The sequence below is a fragment of the Engystomops pustulosus genome, chromosome 7, assembly GCF_040894005.1.
Source record: "Engystomops pustulosus chromosome 7, aEngPut4.maternal, whole genome shotgun sequence".
NCBI classification, from domain to species: domain Eukaryota; kingdom Metazoa; phylum Chordata; class Amphibia; order Anura; family Leptodactylidae; genus Engystomops; species Engystomops pustulosus.
This window is the reverse complement of record NC_092417.1, coordinates 67,314,137-67,341,728: the sequence shown is the minus strand read 5'-3', so window position 1 is coordinate 67,341,728 and position 27,592 is coordinate 67,314,137. Positions and strand designations below refer to the sequence as shown.

The 27,592-nt window shown below is 41.5% G+C and overlaps 1 protein-coding gene across 3 annotated transcripts in view; it reads left to right on the top strand.

Annotated features, from left to right (window-relative positions):
* Nucleotides 1-22,450, top strand: part of MIA2 (MIA SH3 domain ER export factor 2) — a 39,239-nt gene extending 16,789 nt beyond the window's left edge. For 2 of the 3 annotated variants that reach the window (XM_072116248.1, XM_072116250.1), the window contains 26 exons: nt 808-915; nt 1,840-1,931; nt 7,476-7,607; nt 7,981-8,002; nt 9,971-10,059; nt 10,213-10,284; nt 10,382-10,492; nt 11,710-11,781; nt 11,981-12,085; nt 12,192-12,314; nt 12,434-12,557; nt 12,645-12,691; nt 13,174-13,264; nt 13,384-13,522; nt 14,783-14,884; nt 14,955-15,015; nt 15,670-15,705; nt 15,820-15,887; nt 18,358-18,437; nt 18,872-18,901; nt 19,179-19,301; nt 19,705-19,863; nt 20,449-20,583; nt 21,228-21,295; nt 21,432-21,639; nt 21,937-22,450. In XM_072116248.1, coding sequence (XP_071972349.1) covers nt 808-915; nt 1,840-1,931; nt 7,476-7,607; nt 7,981-8,002; nt 9,971-10,059; nt 10,213-10,284; nt 10,382-10,492; nt 11,710-11,781; nt 11,981-12,085; nt 12,192-12,314; nt 12,434-12,557; nt 12,645-12,691; nt 13,174-13,264; nt 13,384-13,522; nt 14,783-14,884; nt 14,955-15,015; nt 15,670-15,705; nt 15,820-15,887; nt 18,358-18,437; nt 18,872-18,901; nt 19,179-19,301; nt 19,705-19,863; nt 20,449-20,583; nt 21,228-21,295; nt 21,432-21,639; nt 21,937-22,100 — 2,561 coding nt within the window. In that variant the 3' untranslated portion in view covers nt 22,101-22,450. The remainder of the gene's footprint in view (nt 1-807; nt 916-1,839; nt 1,932-7,475; nt 7,608-7,980; nt 8,003-9,970; nt 10,060-10,212; nt 10,285-10,381; nt 10,493-11,709; nt 11,782-11,980; nt 12,086-12,191; nt 12,315-12,433; nt 12,558-12,644; nt 12,692-13,173; nt 13,265-13,383; nt 13,523-14,782; nt 14,885-14,954; nt 15,016-15,669; nt 15,706-15,819; nt 15,888-18,357; nt 18,438-18,871; nt 18,902-19,178; nt 19,302-19,704; nt 19,864-20,448; nt 20,584-21,227; nt 21,296-21,431; nt 21,640-21,936) is intronic. The other variant, XM_072116249.1, reaches the window with a different exon arrangement.
* Nucleotides 22,451-27,592: the final 5,142 nt, after the last annotated feature.

Here is a 27,592-nt window from a genome sequence, read left to right as displayed (position 1 = left end):
CCCCAATGTCTCTGTGCTGCTCCCCGATGTCTCTGTGCTGCTCCCCGATGTCTTCCCAGCGTATCTTCCGACAAGTAAGCAGATGTGCCGAACATCTGTAATCTATTCTTCACTATGTTTTTCACTGTGTTTTTCACTTAAATGATCCTGTGTTCACTGTTTTTATTCTATTCTTCACTGTTCTTCACTGTGTTTTTTTTAATTAAATGTTCGATCTCGAGCAGGGGAAATACTCGAACAAGCAACAAGCTTGGACGATTATACTCGCTCATCTCTAATTATTATCAATGGCTAATGAGGATAAATGAGATTGGAACGGAGCCAGGGGATGGTAGAAATTGTTTATAAGGTCCACATTGTAGCGTGTTTGAATAACGTTAGTTTATTTGGATTACACATTTCGGGGGCGAACCACCTCCTTCCTCAGATCCTTTGGGGAAAAAGAGCGCTGGTGTCATACATAGGTATGTCCACACTGATACCAGTGCTCCAGTTCCCCACAGGATCTGAGGAAGGAAGCGTTTCGCTTAATCCACGCGTAATCCAACGTGTAATGCAAATATATTATTCATACAAGCTGCTGTGTGGACCCTATAAACAATTTCTACCATCCCATGGCACCATTCCAGTCTCTACTCATTGGTTTTTAAAATATATTTTAGCTCATATGTTGATGCTGTGTTTGCTCAGACCCATAGTTTTGGTTCAGTCTTTTTTGATCCAATGGTCTCTGTGATAAGGTCTTTATAGTCTATGACACATAAGATGGACATCAATTCTAACACGGATGTTTATGTTATTTTAAAGAGGAATTATATTCACACTGTGATGTAGAGGAGGCTGCAGGGACTGGAGAACACTGCACAGCTACAAAACCATCACACCAATCATATTCTCAGGTGTTAGCATTTAGCGGTAAGTTATACTATATTCTTATCTTAAAAAGCTTAAAAAATATTGCTCAACTTTCCCAGCACCTGAAAATTAACTCTTAGGAGGGTCAGCAAGGGAATATGTACTGTAGATTGCATTTGCGATCACATGAAAAATGCCCTGTCTACAGGATGTCTTTTCCTTCTGAAAGAGACTTACTGGTTTGGCAATTATCCTAGTCATTTTACGAGTGGCCTGAAATTTGGGCAGCTGGGTGTCTTTTATGTCTTAAAGGACATCAGGATGAAGGATTGTAAGCCAGGCACATATACATACTGGTGTGTGTTCCCTTTTGCAGGATCTGCTCTTCTTTTAGTTTCTTATGTCCTGGTTTTTAAAATTATGCAAATGAGCCTAAGGGGCTCCAGGCTCCATGGGTGTTAATGGAGCCTGGAGCTCCTCACACTCATTTGCATAATTCTTGAATTCTTTTTCTTACAAACAAGGGCATAGGAAGCTTAAAAAAGAACAGATCCTCCTAGATGGGGCACACAACAGTATGTCTGTGTGCTTGGTTTACAATGCTTCATCCTGATGGTAGATGTTCTTTAAAGATACTTACTAGTTTGGCAGTTATCCCAAATCATGTCACAAGACTTCTTGACTTCTTCAAATTTTTAGGGAGCTGTTGTATTTAGATGAGCACTGGATACATATCCCTTACCCAGAAATCTGAAGAGAGTAATGGAAATGTCTATATTTGATAAGAGATCTGCGAGCGCTGGATGAAGAATCAGTAATGTCCCCCATACTGTTGATCACCCAGCTTTCCTAAAATGTGAAATAGGTTTTAACAATCCACAATGAAATTTTATGATCGTGGAAGCTGTTTCATGTGGTGGAAAATATGTATGGTATAACCACAGAGCTGTATGTGTAACAATCTGTCATGTCTTAATCCAACAGTGATGCTGAAGAAGTTATTCTCAGACTACAGTCAAGTCCTCTCCCACTATCTTGGCCCTCTCAGGCTCCAGGTTACAAGTACAATCACAGAGGTACAGTACGTGGAAGCCATCAAAGAAGTCTGTCTTTAGAGTTCCTTTCAGTTACCATACATTTTAGAAGCTGACAAGAAGTTTTAAAAGCAATGAATGCAGAATAATTCTTGTCCCTGAGATACACTTACTTCCATAGCTTTAGAAGATGTGACTTATCAATGCAGAAGTTTTGGTAGATGAAAAGTGGAATCCCTCTATAAAATCCATAGATCCTAACAGGTCATATACAGAGATTGTTGGAAAATTGCAAACTTTTCTTTACACAAATCATATCAATTATTTGCTGAAAGTGGACAACTCCTTTAACTTTTCTAGAATTTTATTAATGGGATCCAGCCATTTCCTAGTTAAAATGTTAATATTTCACTTTTGCGTATCAAAACAAGCGCCTTTCAAAACTCCACGGGTCTGTTGTCTGTCATGAAACCACCTGTGTTACCCCCAGCATTGCACAAGTATCCCGGCAGGATCACCTTACAGCAGTGTATGATAGGCAGCAGTGACCCTGCCACTCTCTGTGCAGGCAACATGTCAGCCATGTCCCAGCTGCTCCTATGACCCCGCAAACTTTCAATTCTATATAATTACAATGGAATATACAGAAGTAACAGGGGAGGAGGAGGTAGGTGCCGATAATTATATCCTAATCCAACTATATAGATGACTATTGACTGAATGCTAGTGAGAGAGCGGGACAGCAGGTGGTCCTGGAGCAAGAAGTTCACATACAGCTCAGTTACAGTACATGTTACTAGAGTTTATTTTAGTTTATGGCGTTGTGTTTTTTCTTTTTTTTCCATAGAGGTTTGTTTATATTCAAAGTTCTGAGACTTTTTGATAGACTAGCAAAATGATGGACACTCTAAGAAAACCTGAAGGACCTCGAAAGAGACAAACAGGCAGGGTCGGCGCCAGCACTGGGCATACCTGGGCAAGTGCCTGGGCCCAGAGCTGCTGGGGGGGCCCACATAAGGCTGTACATAAGGAATCCATGGGGTTGAGGGGGGGGGGGCTGTATCTAATTTATCCATAGGGTGTGAGGGGGCTTATATAAAATACCCATGAGGGGGTTGTTTGGTATGATAAACTAGGAAACAGGAGTCTATTTCAGTTTCTGAATTTTTATTCCTGCCACATGAGTTCACTGTAAAGGGGCCTACTGAGGCTCTGTCATCCAGGGGCGTAAGGAATTATTTGTAAAAGTCATATGATGTACCCATGCCATTTGCTGTGCCTATAAGTTCCTAAGCCTTATTCAGCATGGTTTTATCAGCGTATTGCAGAAATTGTAATCAGAGTTTTAGCAGTTAAGGACCAGTGATCAGTTTTGCGTCACATTTTATTCAGGGTTCCGTTTTTTACAACATTTTTTGCCATTTTTTAAAAGCCTCAACTATATTGAAGAATGTGATCTACGTTTCCTATAGCAGTTGATTAGTGAAGAGCAAATGCAGTCAGTTTTTTCTCAGTGTCTCATAAACTTTTAAACGCCATTTTTCATGCCTGTCTCATCAAGTCAGAGCCATGCAGCAATTTTCCTGCAGAGGTGTAAACGTGTGAAAAAACACTTCTGAAAATCCATTGACCATAAACGAGTGGTGTCCTATGCAAGTTCTGTCAGTAACGATAAAAGGGCTTGCGTGTGAAAAGGCTGTTATTTGTGGTAGCCAAATACTAGGGCTGGAGCTAATGAGCTGGCCAAATCATGGGTTTAATTATTAATTATAGTGGAAAGCAATAGCAGAGCTTATTATAAGGCAGGAGGAGAGTTGGCCGGAATAACACAAGGATGTAGAAAGATAAGAACTCAGGGGAGTATTGACAGGTGGAAAGGGTCCTATGATGTGTGCTCTTATTTCACAGCTGAACCTTTTAGAATATCTTGGGGAACATGGGGTGATCCAAAGACCTCACAACTTTCCTGCTGCAGACTGCTTTTCTATAAACACAATACAGACCGCCAATAACCAGGGGGTAAAGGACTCAGATACACTGGATACCGGAAACTAAGGAGAAACACACCTCAACGTGAAACAAGTACAATTTTAAGATGCACAAACTTATGTACCAATATTACCTCTGTAATGTCAGCTTGAGGGCAGTTTACGAGTGCAGATTGTACTAGGGCAGTGATGGGCAACCTTTTGAGCTTGGTGTGTCAAAATTCGCAAAAAAAACAAGCATAACTCGGGTGGTGTGTCACCTTGACAAAAAAAAACATAATTTTGTGATATTTATAGTTTAAATAACAAATATGTATTGTTTAGGGTCAGTTTGTTCAATGGGATTAAATAACAAATGTAATATTGATCCAGGTAAATTATATAATTTTGTCTTTGTAAAATACGGTGGTGTAATGAATGAGGTGGGCAGTATTCATTATTCAGATTTTTTTTGCAAGGTTCTACATAATTTGTGAGCTATTTTCTAGTCATAGTTGCTTTTATACCTTGGTATGACATTATGAAATCGGAGTATAGTTTATTGGCTTAAGGCATCATAGTAGTGAATGTTGTTTTCATATTGGCAAGTTTTGCTAAATTGCTTCTATTTCATTCTTTGTACGTGGCTGCTGATGAAATGCATATATTATGGAAAGGCTCTTTAATATTGCATGATGTAGTTTTGCCAGACAATATGTCCGCCGCGGCTTCAAAGGCCCCGCCCCCTCCAGGGACACGTACCGCTCAACTCTTTCCTCTTCCTCTGACGCTCGATTGGATTAAACTAAATAAAAACAAAGGGGGATATTTTCTGTTAGACTCTATATTTTAAAGCAAAACGTAAAAAATATGTGATTATAAGGGGCTCGTGTGCTCCTAATACTATGAGCTATAATATAAATCGGCGGCTGGTAGTCGTAGGTAGTGACTGGCACATCCACCGTCTTCCTGTGTAGATGGTACAGTCCTGCCGGTGGCTGAGGCTGCAGGATGCAGCTTGTGATAGTTATGTGACCGGGGATGGCGGGGACCGGGGGATACATGGCGGACACGGTGAGGCAGGTAAGTCTGAGCAGCCCGAACCCCGGCTACCAACCTGCACTGTGTCCCCCATAGTAACTATTGACAGGGCACTGGATATGTGTATAGTCACCCCATCTACCAGGAGGGCACTGCATATATTAACCGCCAGCTAATAGAAACGCCTGTGTGAACAGAGCCTAAACACACTCATCTCCTGTAAAGTGCACAGCCTTGGTCATCAGCTGGGGACAGGACAATGGGTGCTCACATTCACTGCCAGCAAGAAGAGATTTTGAATTGAATAGCTGTGGATGGCAAGAAGGTTGTGGACCTTTATGCAGAATTTTAACCGTTCCATAAGGTTTTATGATATGTAATCTGGTCACATGATGGTCTATATTGGGTCTGTTCGTAGATACATATGTCAGTGTTGTAATGGTGTCATGTGATCTGGGGGCTGGGAAGCTCTGAGCCCTTCCCTGACCTCATTACTAGTCTTGGGTAACGGCTTCCTATATGGTAAAATGTTCTGTTCTTTCTTGATAATTTACTAATCAATCGATATAATTGTGTAATAATTGCATTAGACTGAGTCACTGTGCAAAAAATACTAAATTTGTAATATTTGTTTCCATGTCCATGTAATAGATCTCAGTGAATCATATGTTATACCCATCTCCAGAAAACCCTGTAATTACCAAGCACCTCTCAGTTTGTATTCACACCTTGTGTTTTGGTCATGCGTTTAGGCAAATGTGTCAGAACGGATGCATTTTACATGTTACTATGCATTTGCCATTTTCCTTCATTGCTAGAAGTGTAAGCAGCCGTTTTAACGCTCTTTCAGGTTGCAGTCACCCTACCGTAAATGTGGGGGCGGGCCTAGGCCCAATCACATGTGTATTTCTATGGAAATGTAAGTGATCCATAGAAACACATATGCAATTAAGCCAAGGCTCATCCATGTGCGCTAGCTTTGTGTTTGTAAATGCAGTACGCGTAACTGCAGCCAAATGCGTGGTAACAGGTAAAATGCATGCGTTCCGACGCATGTCCAAAACCCCACGTTCAAACACACCCACAAAGTTCAGGGTTTGCTACTGTATTCAGTTGAGACAAACGTTCTGCAGACTCCAGACTAATACATTTTGCCTGAACTGATACATTTTAAGACTCTATCAGGACAGCAGAAATGACTGAAGGCTTGTAAACCAAGCACACTGACATACTGGTGTGTGCTCCCTCAGGTAGGATCTGCTATTCTTTTAGCTTCTTATGACCTTTTTTTTTGCTAATTTACATAATTTTTAAAACCTTTTTCTCTGAAAACAAGACCATAAGAAGCTAGAAGAGCGGACTCTGCCAGAGGGGACACACACCAGTATGTCAGTGTGTGCTTGGCTTACAATTCTTGATCCTGGTGGTAGATGTCCTTTAAATGCTTTCAGAATCTTATGTTATAACTAGAGATGAGCGAACATGCTCGTCCGAGCTTGATGCTCGGTCGAGCATTAGGGTACTCGAGACGGCTCGTTGCTCGGACGAGTATTTCCCCTGCTCGAGATCGAGCATTTAATTAAAAAAAACACAGTGAAGAACAATGAAGAATAGAATAAAAACAGTGAACACAGGATCATTTAAGATAAAAACACAGTGCAGAACACAGTGCAGAATAGATTACAGATGTTCGGCACATCTGCTTACTTGTCGGGAGATACGCGCGGAACGGCGCGAACAAAATAGCATGTGAAGAACAATATATATGTGTGGAGAACACATTGCAGATGTATTTAAACATCTGCAATGTGTTCTTCACACACATATATATTGTTCTTCACATGCTATTTTGTTCGCGCCGTTCCGCGCGTATCTCCCGACAAGTAAGCAGATGTGCCGAACATCTGTAATCTATTCTGCACTGTGTTCTGCACTGTGTTTTTATCTTAAATGATCCTGTGTTCACTGTGTTCACTGTGTTCACTGTTTTTATTCTATTCTTCACTGTTCTTTACATCTGCTAACTTGTCGGGAGATAATATACGCGCGGAACAGTGAAGAATAGATCGCAGATGTTTGCAAATTATCAGAAGACATTATTTTTCAATTAAATAACACATTTTATTCCTGAACCATGGTCCCTTTGAAAAATGCTCGAGTCTCCCATTGACTTCAATGGGGCTCGTTACTCGAAACGAGCACTCGAGCATCTGGAAATGTTCGGCTCGAGTAACGAGCACCCGAGCATTTTAGTGCTCGCTCATCTCTAGTTATAACCTAGAAAAGCTGTGTTGCTGCCTTATTAGAGCGTTTGACCTCAGAGCCTAGTGACAAATCAGCCAAGTGATGGAGCTGTGTATGCTGCTTTTCTGAGAACACCAAGGAACATGCTTTGAAAAAGTGGTCTATATTGGTTTTTACTCATTTTCAAAAGCTCTGCTTGCTGTTAGTAAATTCTAACATTCTAGTTTTTATCCAGAGGCTTAGACATAATCTGAATACTTACACAGCTGAGGATTTGTGACAGTTCTTGGTTTTCTCTGCTGCACTTGTGACCATTTCTTCTGTTTACTTGCAGGTTGTGTCCCTGTTACCAGAAGACCTCCAGCCTGGAGCAGATTTTTACGGCTGCTCCTGGGATGTGGTGATTTTTACTGCGCTCTTTGGATTTCTCTCAGTCTTGATGTTTACATGCAGAACCCTGAGATGTGTAAGTGCATTGTGTACCAGCTTACACATTAAGACGCTGGCTTAAAGATGCTGCTGATGTGATACAAAATGTGTCCAGTGAATACAATTTCTAGATTGCAAGCTCGTAATAGAAGCTTTACAATTATTACTATATCACAAAAGTCTAGAGATGTGACTTTCTTCTGGAAACAGCGCCACTCTTGTCCACAGGCTGTGTGTGGCATTACTGTTTAGCTGTGTACAGATCAGTGTGGAAGGGCTGAAATACCCGACACAACCTAATCAAGTGATGTGGCGTTATTCCTGGAAAAAAAAGCTGTTTTCCTAATACATTAGCAAGTTCTTATTTTTGTTTTTCTGATATCTTATTTTTTTTTTTTTTTCTTTTTCAGATTAAAAGCCGATTTTATGTCAGTAAGTATCTGCAGACCTGATTTCTAGGTTACATGGAATTGTCATCTGACTCCCAGATGAAAACTCCAGCACAAATATACTTGTCATTATATTGAATTATTAACCCCTTAGAGGGCTATCCCACAAATAAATGTTAATGTCCTCATATTTAAAAAAAAAAAAAAAAAAAAAACCCACACACACGGAGAGAACATACAAACTCTTAGCAGATGTTGACCTGGGTGGGACTTGAAAATTAATAAAGGTGGGCTAAGCTGCCCCTCCATAGTACAATATTATAAAGCGAGCATACTGGACCAAATTAAATCTTTTTGGAAGTTGGGAATTGATAAACATTGGATGAGCATAGAAAACAATCGGGTTCCATCGAAAGATCTCAAAACATACCTATGCAGCATATTTTTCCTCACACCAGACCCCAATAAGCTACAATATCTGCAATCTCAGATATTTGGGTTGCTCTATCCAAAACACATTGTAACGCTCCCGTATGGCGCCCATTGCTGTCTATGGGGCCGTTTATACGTTCCCCATATGTTCGTGTGACTATAGCAAGGTATTTAGGTTTATTTTAAAGATGAGATCTAGTTGGTACTACACCCCCACACAGACTGTCACAAATTTATCAATATAGCACCCAGGTCTGCTGGCGTTTCCAGAGTGATAACAATAATATGTTGCATATTTGGTGGAAATGTAAAATCATAAATACATTTTGGGAAGCAACTAATGCTTTACTGACTAAAATGTATTTCCCCCAATAAGCCTTTCAGCTCCCCAAGCAATGTTTTTCATGGAACGTGGGAAATCTTCCATATCTAATTGTGGCCAAAATTAAAAATGGCCAAACACTTGAAAGTCCATTCCCACCACCTGTAGAGGTAATAAGCTCAATAGATGAAAACTGCCTGTGCGATAAAACATTTCGTCAACTACTTATACAAAATACCGTATGTATAAGCCGAGGCCCCTAATTTTTCCACCAAAAACTGGGAAAACCTATTGCCTCGAGTATAAGCAGAGGGTGGGAAATGCATTGGTCACAGCCTTCCAGTAGTAGACAGCCTGCCCCCTGTAGTATGTAGCCCCCCTTAATTAGCCAACCAGGGCCACAGTTTGCCCATGGTTGGTGTGGCTCCCCTTCTGCCTTATGTTACAAAAGGCCGAAGAGGAGCTGGGGCAACCGGAGCATCGCAGAGAAGACAGAGGGGGCACCGGAAGTGAGTATGTGAGGTGTTGTTTTTTTTTTTTTTTTAAATAGACTGGTGTATAAGCCGAGGTGAGGATTTTCTGCACATTTTTTTTTTTTTACTGCCATTTTCTAAATAATTTTTTCATTTAGCTCATCTCTTCATACAAAACTATTACTGTTTAATCATATAATATTTTGAATACTCAATACCCTTATCATATGTAACCAACTAGGTTGGCTTGTTATTTGTTCTATCCTGTGAACATTGTGTATAGATACATCAGACAATGGATATGGTCAGTGAGTTGATTTAATTTGCATATGCATGTATTCTTTTATCAGTAAAAAAACATAATAAAAAGAGAAATGACATCTAATTCCCTGCTGTACTACTTACCCTGTAGTTTACCCTGCTGCAGGTGAATTGGTATATATCCATGTAACTGACACCGATCTCTAATTTTGGAGTCTTCTGCCGCACCTACAGGCCATATGATTGGACCAAGTAGACATGCAATAAATGTAACAAATGCTGGGATTGAAATGGTGGGATTGAATGGTAGTACTCCCCCACTTAATCGGGCTACCTTCTCTCTAGTCTGGTACAATTGACTATGTTTGGTTCTAGTTCCCAGGACCAGTGGAGATATCTGAGGCTGTGATCTCACAGTTATCACCTATCCCATTGGCGAATGACAAATGTTGATTTTCTTGTAATTGATTACTATCCATCCACTCCTCTATCTGTTATGTAACTCAATACTCCTTATCCATAGGTCGTGAATGTAAACTTGGGAATCAGGTTGCTGAAGCTCTGAGCAGTAAAAGAGAAGTCCTGGAAAAACTCAGCCTTGTGCAGAAGCAGGTAAATAGGGTCTTTTTTGGGTTGAAATGCTGCTTAACCCCAGATACAACAATTCTTATGTAAGATAAGCCAAGTTGTAAAATAAGATATTGATAAATCTAGGACATGTGTATCAAGCAGCTACGGTAATAACAGGTTTCTTCCCATACACAGTATGAAGATGTAGAGCAGAAGTTAAAGGAATCGGGTCACCAGAGGTTACTTACTGAGATCTCCGAGCAGAAGGTATGTACTGAGGAGCCTGCAGTTCAGGGAGGTCTCAAAATGGCAAAGTATTGGATCTGCATACATAATTCCTTTGTCATTTTAACCTATATTTTAGGCTGTGCAAGAATCCCTGCAAGCTTCAAATAAGGAACTGGAAGAAAGTATTTCCAAACTGGAACGGGAACTGGAGGAGGAGAAGCAGCGAGGATCAGAGCTGGACAATACGGTAATATAATATAATAAAACAGAACAACATGTAAAGGACAATGATGAAAGGGGGATTTGGGGTTTTACCTTTTTATAACTTATAAGATTGAACACTGCAGGGTACTGATGCCTTCTCAGTCTACCAAGCACAGTGCAAACATTGTATAGTGACTGTGATTGGTATTACAGCTCGCTCTCATTCACTGAACACCTTAAAGGACACCTGTCATCAGGTCTGTGTCACTAGTCCTGTCACCTCTACCTGTTGGAGCAGCTCACAAGGATCCCATCCCAGCCTTTATCTGTTATTTCATACATTATTCATTGTAAAATCATCTATTCTTTATCATGTAAATGAGGCTGGTCACATGGTCAGAGGCAGTGATGTCACCCCTGTCACCCCTCCCCTCTCCTCCCCCTGCTCATGTCTGTGTGTAATGTATAGTAAAGCATGGCTAGTGTGTGTGCTGCATCTGCTGACATGCTGCATCCTCCTAATATACAGGTGAGAGACACAGACATCAGCTACACATGAATCTGACATGTTCTGCTGTAACTTGGCTGCCTGGAGCTGCTGTATCTCTCCTATACACACACACACACATGCACACACAGGCTGCAGGGGGCGTGGCCACCAGCACCAGGAAGCACATCATTATACAGCCTCACATCATTATACAGGCTGTCAGTCATGCACTGGGGGTGTGGCTGTGCCTCCCACTCATGAATAGAGTGGACAGCTTGAATATGCTAATGCTTCATTGGACATTTCACAGGTCATTTGCATACAGCTTTAGGACCTCATTGCTTAGGTTTACAGGCATATAGAGGGACAATGAAGGGATAGAGGCAATGCTCTCTAATGGCAGTTTATGAAAATATATTTAGTTTAGGGGGGTTATTTTGCATGACGGGTTCTCTTTAACGACATGTGACGTAATAGTATGTATGGCTTATACACAAGTATATATTGTTTTGTTTTTTTTTTTTTACCCTATGTGTAAAGGTGCAGGTATAAATGAGAATATATTGCATTGATAAAGAGGAGTTGTGGTAAAATAGAATGACAGGCATATATTATAGTTCTGTATTTTGGAATTTTTTCTTTTTTTTTTTTTTGTTTTCCAATGGCATGGAATATTAAATACCTCGACTAGGAAGTACAAAAAATGAAAAAGGGCATTGCTGGGAAGGGGTTAAATAAGTTAGATCTTGCTAATTTTTCTCAAACTTTAGCTTGCAGAGTTAACTGAGAAAATCAAATCCCTGGAAGACAATATCAAAAAGGATTCTGCTAATAAAGAAGAGGTAAGTTACAACCTATGGATGAAGTCCTGTTGGGAGCTCAAGTGTGGGAGATCAATGCAATATACAAGGGCACCTGTACCCTTGTATAATGCATTGCCTTGTCCAGCATCTTGACCAGATTGTATGGGGATGGAGCTGTGTGAACAGCAGGATATTCATGTTCCACTTTGCAGTCACATGACCTCATCGTATTTTGCAGACTCGTACAACCCAGAAGGTATTTGAAATTAACAAAGGCCGCTTGGAGTCATCCATTCTGGATGCTGCAGAAGAAAAGTCTCACCTGGAGGAGAGTATCAAGCAGGTAACATTGCCATTATTGTTTTAGCTCTGGAGTGTAATACAGTCTATAGTATAAAGTATGTTTTCTGTGAAGAAAAGTAATAGATAAATGGTTGTTTAATTTCCAGCTGTCAAAGGAAGCCGAGGGCTGGGAAGAAAGGTTTAGTGAGCTGTCTGAGAACTCCCGTATTCTCAGCTCCTCTGTAGGGGTCATGCAAGAAGACCTGAACAGCAAGCAGAGTCACATCAAGGTGAGGGCATTTGTTCCCTTGCTCCCTTGTAGTTTTATAGCACCAGGAGTCAGGAAAGCTGTATTATATCTGGAGTAATTGCTGCCCTGATTATTTGTATATCTGTGTTTTTTTTTTAGTCACTGATTGAAAACCTGCTGTCCCTGAAAGACTGGAGCTCGGAGCTGGATGAAATCAACGATGAAGAGGACAATGACGTACTTTCCAGTATTAAGTGGGAGTTTGAAAATGGAGAACCATTGGGTAAGTAGACGCAAGACCTGGTCTGTAACTTTTTCCATTTCAACAAAAAATTTTTATTTTACATATTTTTTTTTAAAATTTTTGAAGGCGATCCCCAAAAACAAAGGATTAAGAAGTTGATATATGCTGCGATGGTAAGTGATTCACAGTTGCTTAACAATCTCAGTGCTTCTTAACCCCTTCACTACTTCACCCCTTCAAATTCTTTGTGCAGATGGCTCACGTGTGTGTGTATATATCTATCTATCTATATCTTGCGCATAAACTGGGGCGATTATAAAGCCATACTAGAATATGGTCGTCGGGGCTTCTACTTCCATTGGACATTAATTCTGTAGGTGCAGCTTAGCCAATCTTCAGTTTTAGCGTAAATGTGTTGTGTGTGAGTGGCACATGTTTCCAGAGGCCAGGTCAACATGCTGCCTTTATTCATGTTCTCTTGTTATTACTGCACTGTGCATCGTGTTTGATGTTGTGGTTGCTCATGAATCCAGCTATTAAAGGGTTAAGCTGGTCAGAGGTTTCTACAATTCTGACTTTTGTACTGAAATAAATCCATGTAAGGCTCATTATGGCACAGGCTGTTCCCCATATATTCATGACCATCTTTCTGTAGCTGAACGCATCCCTGAAAAGTCTGGAATCTGAGAAAAAACATCTGTGTGATAATCTCTCCGATGAAATGAAGGCGAAAGAGCAGCTGGCAGGTAGTGTTGCTTTGTGCTTCTTGGATTATTGGTTCGTTATTTGGCGCCTTTCAATCAGCTGAAGATTATTGGGCATTGTTAACTGTAGATATTTCTCTCCTTTATCCTTGTGTGTGCAGAGTGTATCACAAATCTCCAGAACACAAGCCAGTCACTATCCCATGAGAAGGGCCAACTGGAGGAGGAGGTGGAGAAACTAAAGCAGAAAATGAATGTTATGATGGAGGTGTATCAGGAGAATGAGAGAAAGCTACACAGGTAAGATGAGACATCATGACTGTAGCAGAGACTTCACAGCTTTTATACTATGGAGAGGAATATTAAATTTCTTGGGTAGGGTCTGCTAGTAGTCAGTCTTACAGACAGTGCTCCCTGGTATAGGTGCTCCCCGACTAAAAGGACATCCACCACCTGAATGAAAGGCTGTATGCAAATGAGCCCGAGGGGCTTCAATCTGGTGGTAGATGACCTTTAAGCACACCCCAGTTAGATGGACCTCTCTGCCCACTGTGACCTCTGAAGTAGACCTGATGGTAGATTCCTCTGTCTTGCCCTTATCTTTAATGTAATAATCCTAGAATTTAACCCAAGTTGTTAAAAACTTTATCTTCATAATATGTAAATTAACTGCAGAGGCTACTGAGACATGGGGGCATATGTATCATAGGCCAGAGCTTGTGCACCGACGATTGATAGGCTCGCCGCTGCATAGTCATATATTAGAAATAAACAGTCGCGACTATTATATCGCTGGCGGCAGAGAGTGCGCCGGCGGGGACACTAACGCCCCGTGCCGGCCCACTCCCGCCCGCTGCGGGACGTTGGGTATTAGTCTGTTAGTCCGGGGAAGGTCATTCCAGAGAATTGGTCCAGCTTGGGAGAAGTCCTGGAGACGTGCATGAGAGGTTCAAATTAAGGTAGAGATTAATCTAGTATCGCTGGCAGATCGAAGAGCACGATAAGGACGAAAAACTGAGATGAGAGAAGATTGGGAGGAACAGCATTATGCAGAGCTTTGTGGATGAGGGTAATTATTTTAAATTGAATTCAGAAGGAGACGGGAAGCCATTGCAGTTATAGGCACAAACTGGAGGCATGCGTGTAACATTTGGTCTACCAATTCTGACCTGCATATAAATTCAACTTAAGTACAATCTTAAAGAACCAATCTTTTATGTAATCTGGGAACTGCCTGTACAAGGTTGCACGAAAGCCGTTCTCTAAAAGTAGAAAATGAAAATCACCAATGCCAACATTGGACATACATTTTGCAGGGTTGTCCACATGCAGCTGGGGTAAGCTGCTGGAAGGACATGGGGGGGGGGGTACAGTGATGAGCTTAGGAGCTGGGAAAGGGTCTGAGATCTCATGGGAAGGATTTAGCTTCCATTATATATGTTTCAATCCCTCAAATGCTGCAGGATTTGTGTGTACTCTTTAGGTAAACCTAATACTTTTCAATACATCCGTCATTACCTTCAATCAGTGTTATACACTGTACACATTTTCCTTCTTTAGGAAACTTACTGTACAGGAGAAGGAGCGGATTCAGAAAGAGGCCAAGCTGTCGAAAGCTGATGAGAAGATGAACATGGCGACCACTGAACTCGTGACAGTAAAGTAAGATTGATCCGTCAGTCAGTCCTAGCATTCTCTCCTGCCCATGGCTTACAAATCCTGTGTCTTCTAGGACCAGAGTCTCTGAACTGGAAGAAGAAATGGACAAGACAGTCTCCTCTTATCAAAATCAGGTTAGCTTTCTTATTATGCAATATTTGGAAGGGTATCTGTGCCGCAAAATAACTGCTCCTATATAAGGGGGTTAGTCATACAATTTACTGTCTGTATTTAACCCCATTTTACAAGTTACATATAAAGCCTGGAGGCTTAAGTGCTAATAACCTGCTGCCCTCCATCCTTTGGCTTCTATTTATACAGCTTGTTCTGGTTATTTGATGTTACTCTGTTACTCCAGATCCTGTACACTCCTCATGCATCTAGCGGCACTCTGTAGTATGGAAGCTACTGTAAAGGAAATCTGTCAGTAGTTTTGACCATAAAAAGCTCCAGGAAGTATTGGGTAGCAACCTTCGAGAGCTTTAAATTTTCACAGTCCTGCTGCTACTAACAGCATACACAAAGGTATGGCAAAACACATGCTCCCCAGGGCTGCTTCAAAACGCTGCCTGCAACTTTGTATGGTGACAACTGCTGACAGATTCCCTTGCTAACAATTAACTGCATAGTGAATGCAGCTCTGTAAAATAATATAGGCTCCTTGCCTCATCACATCATTGATGTCTGCTTTACTGCCTCTGCCATGAACTGTGTAGTTACCGCCATCTTTGAGATGACTTTTGACAGACAAATATAGGTCAACTATAGTTGTTTTTTTTTTTCCCCAGGTTACTTCATATGAAAAGAAATCTCATGATAACTGGGTAAGTGTAATTTGTACTGTGTGTTTCCTCAGGAAAGCCTTGTTTCTCTAATGGCTATAATATACATGTACACAATTACATATATTCTGAGTAATCTGTGTTTTTAATTTGTAGCTCACTGCAAGGGCAGCAGAAAGATACCTGAGTGATGTGAAAAAAGAAACTGCACACTTTAGACAGAAGTAAGTGCAAGGCAGGCAACAACTCCTGCTCTGAGACTATAAATTCTGTGTCTAGTAATTTTTTTTTCTATTTATGCTCTGGCCAGAAGCTGCAACTACAGCCACGGCTCATATAGAAGTGAGTGCGAGCAGCAGCTATACGTCTGGCTCTGTCCTGAATGTAGACCATCAATTATAATTCCTGACCAACCCCTTTAACCAGTTCGCGACCGACCGCCGTGTATTCCAGGCACGCGTCAGGTCCTGGTGCATGGAGAGGGTTCACGGGCTGAGCCCTCTGCATAGCCGGTAAATCTTTGCTGCATATTGCAGCAGAGACTTACCGGTAACACTGATAGCACTGATCACGGGTGTTATCCCTCTGATCACCGCCGGCAAAGCTGCTGGCGGCTTCAAAAAGATGTTGTCGCTCCCCATGAAGTCATTGGGTAGTGGCGATCCGTCGCCATGACAGTCTCCGGTCTTCCAAAGCCCCGAGGCTGTCTTGTTTTAACCCTTTCATTACAATGTGTACATCAGCACGTTGTAATGAATGAGGAGGAAAATCCCCATATACAGACATACTGTAGTTTGGCCATATATGACAGGATCGTTCAGACAACCTAGGGTTGAAGTACCCTAGAGAGTCTGAAAAATAGTAAAAATTAAAATTAAAAAAAAATGTATATATAATAATAATAATAATAATAAAAAACCCTAAAAACTCAAATCACGTTCTTTCCCTTGAACTGATATAAATAAACAGTAAAAATCATAAACATATTAGGTATTGCCGCGTCCGAAAATGCCCAATCCATCAAAATATTTTAACGTTTTTTCACTGCATTTAACCCCATAACGGAAAATAGCGCCCAAAGTCGGAAATGGCACTTTTTTGCCATTTTTAAAATTTATAAAAAAAAAATATCAATAAGTAATCAAAAGGTTATTAAAAATAACCTAAAAAGTGATATAATTGAAAACGTCATCAAAAGTTGCAAAAAATGACTCTGCTCCGTACACCAAAGTATGAAAAGGTTATTAGCGCCAGAAGATGGCAAAATCCCAAAGAGATTTTGTACAGGAGGTTTTAATTTTAGTAAATGTATGAAAACCTTATACAATCTATACAAATGTGTTATCCCTGTAATCATACCGACCCAAAGAATAAAGTAGACATGTCATTTGGGGCGTACAGTGAAAGCCATAAAATACAAGCCCCATTCACTGGTGTAATACATTGTAGAGCTGTGTATGAAGGAGGAGCACAGAACAGGACGCCGGCTTGCATCTGGGTGACTGGCCGGTTCACATTTGTAGGGTGCTCTCTTGAGAGTATCGGGTGATGCATAGTTAAGCGCTTCCCCATCTTCGTTGTGTTGGAGAAAACAACATTCCAAAAATCTATATCAAACCGTGCAAGTTGAAATTATAAAATGTTTTGCACTGTGTGATATGGATTTTTGTAGTAAGTGCTTACTTATTTTCTCCATGACAATGAAGACTGTGTAGTTAAACATATGGCTCAGCCGGCAGATGTCAGTGGTTCGAGAAAGTGCTGTACAATGGCCGGTCACCCAGCCGCAAGTCGGCATCCTGGTCTACTCGATGAAACCTGGATATGGCTCTATCTTTCATACACAGCAGATAAACCTGGTTTCCTGTAGAGCACCACCTCATCAATCCAGCACACCTTCTGCACCATGAGTGGTCTGGTACTTGCACGGCTGTGTGTAACCCCCAAATGCAGATATATTGGCCATAAGACTAGGTAGCGCAAGTTTTATTGCATTTCATTTCATGGCGTTGAGTTTTTTTTTTTTTTGTTGCATTTTTGCAAATGCATTTTATAATTGTAATAAGCTGAAAGCAATCGTCTTTTCCACCACTGAAGGACGCATTAAAAGTTGGGACTTTGATGAAAAAAGGGGTTGTCCACTATCAGCAAATAATTGATACGATCTGTGTAAGGAAAAGTTATTTCCACCATACTTTATGTATCGATTTCTCACAGTTTTCTAGATCTCTGCTTGCTGTCCTTTTATAGAAGGCTTCTATGTTTACAGCTTGTGCACTTGCGTGTCCATCACATGACCGTGGACAGATTTCTATTCACTGGAAGTAAACATAAAAGCTTTCTATAGCAGGACAGCAAGCAGAGATCTAGAATATGGTGAGGAATCAATACCAAAAGTATATTGGAATATTGTATAACTTTTCCTTACACAAACTATATCAATTATTTTCTGAAAGTGGACAAGCCCTTTAAAGGCAAACTGCTTTCCAGCAAATCGCAAATATTTAAACGCATCACAAAACAAAACGCGACACAAGTTCGGGTGCTTCGGATCATTCAGCCAGCATTAACCACACATCAGTTTCAACAATGTTAGGTTACATGACAATATTCCAAGGGAAGATGCCCATTTATGTTTTTGACCATACAACCGTATAATATAATCTTTGTAAAACTTTTCTACCCCATTAATAGGCTGACAGAAGCGGAATATAAACTGGAACTTCTGGAAAAAGATCCCTTTGCCCTGGATGTTATACAAGCAATAGGCAGAGGTAAAGTCACAGGATTTATTCTATTGTTATGATACTAAATGGCAGTATTGTGTGATGTGGTAGTATTATTTGTTTTATAAAGATTTTGAGATGATAAAAGAGCCCCCACAATTATAAGGTAGCAGGGTCTGTACATTGTTGGGGCTTGGACCTGTTTTTCCGACCAGGACCGCCACTGTGCCTGGAAACCTAAGGATATGCAGCCCCTGCTTCCTTCGAATTGTGGGGTTTTCTGAAACAGACGATGCAGCGTTTTGGGGCATTATCATAGTTGGGTGAAATCATAATAAACTTTTTCTTCAGAGTGATATCTCTATGGTTTTTGTTAAGATCAACTGTAGTATGCTACTTCTCTTCTGGGGGTCAGGGGTTGATTGCTTGCTCTTTTATCTGCTTTAATATGTCGATTCTGTCTTTTTCTTGTCTCCTGGTAGCTTATGCAGATGCTTTTATTAACCATCAAGGTATAATTGTGTCTCCAGCCTTACACCATGTGTTAGTCATGTGAAATGTTATGTGACCATTAGTGTTCTCATGCCTAGTAACCTTTCTACACCACTTCTTGCCCTAGTTTTACCCATGTAATACTTCTGTATATGTACCCATCTCCTCTGTGGCATTAGTGTCTAGATTCCACTCTGTAAAGGTCCAGTACTTGCAGGTGGCTCCAGCACCTGTAAAGACAAAGCCTCCTTTCCATGGTCCATGTTCTCACCTGTCTTCTGCCTGTGCTATCTGTAGAGAACTCGCCATTTGGAATGTCTCCAATCAATCGTCATCCAGAAAGTCGAGCTTTCCTGTCTCCTCCCACCCTCTTGGAAGGTCCATTGAGATTGTCCCCGATGCTCCCAGGTGCAGACAGAGGTATATTGGAGGCTTTCCATTGACTTTTCTGGAAAAGCTCTTTTTATGTTCGTATAAGAAAAGGGGACACCTCACAAGGTCGTCTGCGGTGAAATCTCAACTATTAGCTTTAAGGAGTTGTACCAAGTTGGATTGTTATCACCTATGTACAGGATGGGGGATAACAATCTGATAATCAACGGTTTCAGCAGTCAGACCCCCAATGTTAGGTTGTTAGCCCTTATCCTCTATGATGGAGTTATATGCTAAGCAATTTCCAACACAATCTCTGGCACTCTCATAGACAGTGAATGAGATTGCTGGTTTGTTCTACTGGACCACAGTATGACAAGCAGCTCTTGAGCACCAACTGCTGTAAAAAGACAAAACAAAAGTTCTGATGTGGATTATGCCTTGATTCTAGGTGTGAGACCACAAGGATATTATCCAGGATACCCAGGGCCAAAAGAACGAGGAGATGTAAACTCTGAAAGAAGAGCGGACCACCAGCGGACCTTATCAGATGCCGGCTCTTTGTCACCACCCTGGGACAGGGAACAGAGGAACAATGTCCCTCCACCAGGTAACTGCTCTGAACAGATGTTTCTGTAACTCAGAATTAATTGTGAAGAGTGAGACATTGATAGAGAACACTGCAAATACATCACATCTGCTCCCCCAGACCCCCCAAGAGCTACAAATAGATCCATGTGGCCTTGTTTGGCTGACATGTTAGGATTTCACATAACAGGCATAGTGCTGGCTATCTGTTGGAGTGTGAGGATTTCCATTCATATAGAAAAGCTTTTGTCCTGTTCATTTGACTGGCATCAATCTGTCCTGTCTACCTCATAGGCTTTTATGAAATTTAAAGTAGAAAACTCTGGTTTATTTCCCAAAAACAAAAAGCATTGAGTAGTTGAATTTCCAACTTGCCAAATCTTGCCTTTGGGAAAGTCAAGATGTCCTGCATACCTTAGTCTGCTAAACCCCTGAAATTGGCGGTTTCAGGCATTATTTATCTGATGTCTATGGAGGGCTTAAAGGGGTTGTCCGGAGGTGGAAAGACATGGCTGTGCAGAAATGAATGGAGCTTGGTCTTCTATGTGTCTGAATGTTGAGAGGGCATTTGTATCATTGTATTTATACCATTCATTCTGTTCCTTAGGCTTGCCTTACCCTGAGCCACCCTTCCCACATAGACGGACAGAGAGGTTTTATCATTATCCACCCCCATCAGGAAGGTTTTCTGGACCTGCGGAGTTGACCAGGAATCAGGGCAGACCCTTCATGGATTCTGCAGGTAACGTTGTGATTATTGAGGCTAAAATGCAAGAAAGACCTGACAAGCAGAAATGGAAATAGACTGCATTCTAATATGTGGTGTACTCGCCCTAAAATGTCACTTCAAGTCCTGTAGTGACCGTTTCAGTCAAAATCCTACATGGTTAAAATCAATGATCATAATTTCTCTTAGTTTTTAAGAAAGCTGAGTGACTTCTTATATGACTTCACTATTTTTGTAGTTCTGGAATTCAAGTCTGCGTAGTAAACTAAAAGTTAAAGAAAGGGCATTGTAAGTGCTTTTTGTAAGGTCACCTGCACACGACGTAGAATTTAGTATGTAAAGCATTAAGAGCAAATACCACTAAGACAGAAGTGCATTTGTTATAATACAATATGTGGGTGAAGGTCCATATGGCCCTTGTTACAGTTCCTACAGAGACTGTCCGCCAACTTTCCTAGAGTCCTAATAAGTACCTTTCACCAAAACTTGAGAGAATTGTGCTTCACAACATAAAATAAAAATTATAATTTTGGACTGGTAAACAAAGTTTTGGGACTCGTTAGAATGGACGAGCTTACCAAGCTTTCCTAGAATCCACCATAACTGAGTAACCTCTTGTTGAGATATATGTACAGAAATATGTTTGGTTAACTCCACAGATGGTCGATCCTCACCGGAACATAAGGCGAGAATGAATACTAGCAGAAATGGAGAGGAAGAGGCCAATGTAAGTGCCCAAATGTGTGATGAGAAGTGCTGATGACAATCCCGCAGTATATATTTATCTGCACACTGTGTAACCTTTCAAGAGTGTTCTCTTAGAGACCAGCAACCAGTTTAGCCTCAGCATTTATTCTCTGCAGAATGTATCTGGAGCATCCAGTCAGGATAATGAAGTAATGGATGGTCCACCTGGAGAGTTTCCCATGCACCCACCTCCTTCTATGAGGGTTCCCCTGTTACCCAGAGACCCCAGAGCACCATATTTCCGAAGACCTCTTATGCCGCCTCCTCCGATGGAAATGTACGGACCACCAGGCTATCCAGGCATGCCACCACCACACATGCCAAGTAAGTTATGCTGCCATAGTTGGATTTTACACATCACACTAGACTACAAGCTGGTTTGAAGATCTGGTTGTCTCTTTACTCTGCTTTCTGCTCATAAAGCAAAAGTATGTTCACTTACTTTTCCACTTACTTGCCTACTTTCAAGGAGGAGATGAAGTAGAAGAAGGTAACATGACTGCACACTGTTTGTAGTGGCTCTGCATAGAAGAGCTCTATGAAATGGTGTATGTACAATATACAGGGGTTATCACCATGTACGTAGCTAGTGTGTAATTTGTATATGTTTTGTTATTGCAGTGAGAAGCCCTGTTCCCCCTCCTCCGCATCACTATCCAGCTTACCCGATGCATGGCGAGTTGTACTTCCCTCCGCAGCCTATAAGACCCCCCATCATGGACTCTGCTCCGCCACCCACCAGCAGCCTCCCTCCTCAAGACAAGTTACCAGATCAGACAACTTGATAAGAGGCAAAAAAGACTCTACAGCTGCAAATAGGGAATATTTATAGTGTTGGTACAAAGTGAAGACTATTTTAGGGTAATATTTTTAAGCTGCTTTACCTGATGTGAATACTTGCTCTCTGTACAGCGGGCCGGAGAGTATGTTTGCTGTAGCTCTTTATTTGTTTTTAAAAATAGAGGGGGGTAATTTTATTTTTGCATTTTCAAAGGAGCTAACTTTAGTCTTAAGAGTGCAAGATGTATTCAAGAGGTCTCTATTAATAAAGTCCAGTCTTTTTGTACATAGGAGGACACCATATGCAAATCTTAAACAAGATTTTTTTTATTTATAAAAATTGGCATAAGTTTAATTGTTTTAGTGAAATTTGCCTTTCTCCACTTCTCTCCTTGACTAGTCACTCATTGGGGCACATTTACTAAGGGTCCGCAGCCGCGAATCCGTCGGGTTTTTCCTGAATATTTCTGCTTTGCGCTGTGTTTCACGGGATTGTGGCGCACGCGATCGATTTTTGGCGCAATCGCGCCAATTTTCACGCGAAAGAAATCGGGGGGCGTGGCCACCGGACAACCCGAAGGATTCGGAAAAATCGCGGAATTTAAAAAGCCATTTGTGTCGCAAGATCAAGCACTCACATACACCAGAAAAAAGCAGGTGTACTCCGGCGGACCTCGGCGCAGCAGCGACACCTGGTGAATATCGACGCACGGACCTTAGTGAATCCCGGCAGAACCCGAATCAGCGACAGAGAACCCACCGCTGGATCGCGACTGGACCGGGTAAGTAAATGTGCCCCATTGTCTATTCACAGTTGAATATGGACAATGTGTCGGCCATCAGGCCTAAAACCCAGGAGAGAGTCTTGGTTAGATTAGTATAGAAACAAAATGCTTCATAATAATAATCATCCTGGGATGCAACAAAATAATTGTCTGATTTAGGCTACTTACATGGTTGTGGCATTTTCATGATTCTGTTCCATTATAGAAAAAGATTCTGAAATGGGTTGTACCAGGTTCAAAAGTTTTCCCTGTCCACGGTTGATCAAATGGGAAAACCAGCAGATGGACCCTCGCCGATCAGCTTATTCCTTATCCAATGTAAAAGGGAATACGGTAACTTCCTAATCTGGTACAACCCCTATAAGATGGACACAAATGGATCTCTATGGCCCTCACTAACTATGATCAGGTCTGTATTTGCCAAATGAAAAATTGGAACATGTGTCTTATTCGATTTTTGTCAGAATCGGCATCTGTGGCTCCAAACCAAATCTGTTGCAGATTTTAAATTGGCCTCACAGATCCAGTGCTCTGTCGGTCCATAATGGGTCCTAAACACTACAGGGAAGGTCCAGTGACTTGGAACAATGAGCAGCATTTTTTATGTATTCGCTAAATTTCTTATGGACCAGAATGTTAATGTTAAAGCATTACTTACATGATACTACTACCCCCTGGAACACGTTATTTACATACAAAAGATACATTGTTTGTATATTGATACAAAGCCGGTAGGAGCACAAGGTTTATTTGAACTTCTCATTACCCTTGAAGCCAACGTGGGTACAGAACGGGAGCATGTGATCCTGGGAGAGGCGCCTGCTGCACCAGCCGTATTATTCCCCACATAACAGATTGTCTTCTTTGTTGAAAGGTCTGCAATCATAAAGAATTATCCACCCATCGTGCATACTAGGGCTGCACCCATACCAGAATTTTCTGTGTGATACTTGATACCGATACGATACTTTAACGAAAAAAAATATACAATGCAGAAGTCTGGGGGCGGGGCTCAGCCTGATGGCATTTGCATTTAGTGCTGACAGTGTAGTAGATGTAATGTAAAGGTTGTCCTGGTAATATTAATATAAAATAATGTACTAAAGAATATAATTTAGGTCTCATTTAGATGGCCGCTTTTGATGTCCGTGTAGATCTTCTTTTTTTTTTTTTTGCAGATGGCAAACAGACCCGTTGTTTCCTATGTGACATGTCCGTTTTTTTTTCATGGATGTGCAGACAGTGAGAAAAAAAAATTTCTGCATGCGTTATTTTGTTTCACACGCGGATCACGTACATCCATAGAAGTCAATGGATCTGTAAAAAAAAAAAAATGGATGGCACATGCATGATATCCAAATGCAAAGTGTTATTTCTTTATATGTTGCTAGGCGATCAACTGCGTGGGGCAAAAAGATATAATAATAATAATAATAATAATAATATGGTCAAAAAGCAGACATCACATCCTCTTGTTATGCAGATGAGCAGTAGACAGGCTGTCTGGATGAGCCCTTATTTTTTTGGCTTAGACATTTTTATTCATTTAATTTACCATAATTGTATAATATGCTTACAATATAATAATCACTCCATAATAATGATCATCCTCTCCATAATAATCATCTGAGAAGAGTCACAGTACAGCTCTGTTACAAAAAAATCCTTCAATAGACAACCACTAAGCCGATAGCCTAGTGCAGTGGTGGCGAACCTTTTAGAGCCTGAGTGCCCAAACTTCAACCAAAATCCACTTATTTATAGCAAAGTGCCAGCAGAGCACAATTTAAGCAGTAATTTATTTCTCCTTGTTCTTTGACAACTTTCAATCGTTCAGCCTCCTAAAGACACCAACACAGTTGAAAGGAGGAGGGAAAATTCATCTATCATTGTAGGAAGATTCTTTGAGTTCTGTCTGGTGACCTTCATGCTGGGGTGATGGCCTGGGTGCCCACAGAGAGGGCTCCGAGTGCTGCCTCTGGCACCCGTGCCATAGGTTCGCCACCAAGAGACCTTGGGGCATATTTATTATACGTTGGTGCTCGTGCTGCATGTTCGCAGCGGCATATATCAAGAGGCGGAAACAGGCGGAGCGTTTATCTTATGCCAGGCCTACGCAGCCGGCGACTTTTCACATATAAAAAGTCACTGGCGCATGGACAGTAATGCCCTGCGCCGGCCGGCCGTGCCCTCCGCTCGGCTAGCCACGACCCCCCCCTCAGGCCCCACTGGCATGAAGGTGGCGGATTGCCGCAAATAAGCGCAAGTGCTAGCATTTGCAATTATTCAGGGCTTCAGTGCCACTGGCGTGGCGCAGAGGTCCTGATAAATATGCCCCCTTGTGTCTGGGGAAGCCCTGGGAGATGTAGAGACCATATATGGACAGATGGTAATATCGCCTTGATGACATCATGGTCCCTGCTCTGCCGCTAACCCGACACATCTCTCGAAAGGATTCCCTGCCCGATGTCTGCTCTGCACACAGATACAAGGAGTCTGTGGAAGTCATTCAGTACGGCAAATAATAGAAACATGGTATTGAATGTATAAGTAGATTTCGATGCATTGTGCCATCCTAGCACATACAGTTGAAAATGAAATAAAATTCCTCCCCAAGTACAAGATACATTACAAGAATATGTAAGAGTATTGGGGCAAACTCCAAGATAAAATTGGAAGCCACCATACTCTCTAAATAATACTGGAGGTGTGCTGGCTGTACTTAAAATAAATAACTGAGCACACCTTGGTGTTAAAAAAAAAAAAGGAAAAATTATGCTCGCTGGATTTATCATTAACAGCCAGATGTGGACGTCAAGAGCAGGCGTAGGCAAGGCGTTGCTTAAACATTAAATTTAAAAAAGTCACTTTTTTGTGACTTTTCAGACAAAAGTCTCAAAACACCAGCAGACTCACATGCCTCATTTATCAACCACTAAGATGGATGACCCAAGCTGAAAACCTTTAAAAAAAAAACCTAGACAAACATTTCTAGGCTTAAAGGGAACCTGTCATCAAGAACAAGCACAATAAACTTTATTTACCCCCTCCACTGTGCCTTTGTTGAAATGTACAGTGCAGGAACCCCAGCCTTAATCTGCCTCCTCTCGCCAGTAAAATCGTTCCCCAAACTTTTTTTCTGCCTTTGTGTATGTTGGCCCCGCCCATCACAAGGGGTGTGAGATTTGCAGTTTCCTCATGCAGTGAAAGGGAAAGGGAGAAGACTTCCCGTCTGCCAGGGCTGAGATTCTAGCCTGATGCAGTATACAAATACTACATTAGGTCCATACAGCCATTATTTAAACCCAGGACATATTTTAAAGAAATCACAGATACAGGGCTTCTTAACCAAGCATCTGTTCTTTTTGCTTCTAAGGCTACATTCACACTAACGTATGGGGGACGTATATACGGCCGACGTATATACGGCCGATATACGTCCCCCATACACTTCTATGGGCGCACGGCGCCCTACGGGAGCGGTACAGTGCAGCACACGTGCGGCACCGTACCGTTCCGTACCCGGGAAAAAGATAGGACCTGTCCTATCTTTTCCCGTAATACGGCGCCGTGCGCCATAGGTTGCTATGGAGAGGGGCGGGGTGAGCTGCGCTCACCTCCTCCTCCTCTCCCCGTACACTGCCGTTGCCCGCTACGGTACGGTACTGGCGGGCAACGGCGGTGTGAATATAGCCTAATAGTTGCAGCAAACTCACTTGTCGGCATTTGGCCTTTAACGTAACTCACATCATGTGCTAACCGGAAGGTCTGGCCTGAATTCTCAGCAAGGCAGTTCAGTTCTGTTCTTCACCAAAATGTCAGCATGAACACTCAAAAACCAGCACTAAACTCAGCAGGTCAGTTCTGGTCTCTGAGCATTCGGGCTGCACATTCCGGCAAGCACATGATGCGAGTTGACCTAAAAGTTTTAAAATTATACAAATGAGCCTCAGGGGCTCCTGGTTATGTTGTCTCCCAATTAGTCATCACTGCCTCTCGGGCTAAAGAGTGAGGAGGTAGGTAGAGAAGCTGCATGGAGGCGTGAAAAAAATAGCACATGACGGAGCTAGCAGGAGCTTCTGTAACAAGCCAGGAGCCCGAGGCTCATTCGTATAATTTTAAGAGACATTATATCTCAAAAACTAAGCTATTAGAATAAAAAAAAAAAAAAGTAGTATGTTCCATACCCTAAGGACCAATCCATCCATCTAAAAAAAAGTCTTATTCATGTCAGCTTCTTCCAGCCACTTGAATTCCTGTCTTCTTGCAACATAGAAATCTTAGGATGCGTTCAGATGTTCAGTTTTTGAAGCCAAAAGCAGATCTGGATCACAGAGAAAAGCTGCTCTTTTTTCACTCCAATTCTGGTTTGGATAGACAAAACTGCATAAAAAAAAACGGAACGCGTGAACGCACCCTTAGGCTCCCCATATCATCTGCTGCTCCAGTTTCTTATAGCTGCAAGTAAGCAGTTTGTGTTAACTATTATTGCTCTCCAAAGTGCCTCCAAATACAGTACTGCAGAAATGTCACATACCAGGTCGCAAAAACTGTGCCAACCACAATGTCCTGAGCAGTAACACTACAATGTCAGGGTGCTAAGAAATCTCTCTATAGTAAGTGTGCTCTCAAACATCTAAAAAAAAAGTTATGACCCGATAGTGTCCTCAATATAGATTATAGATCGGTAATAGTCCCTCAGTGTTCCCATT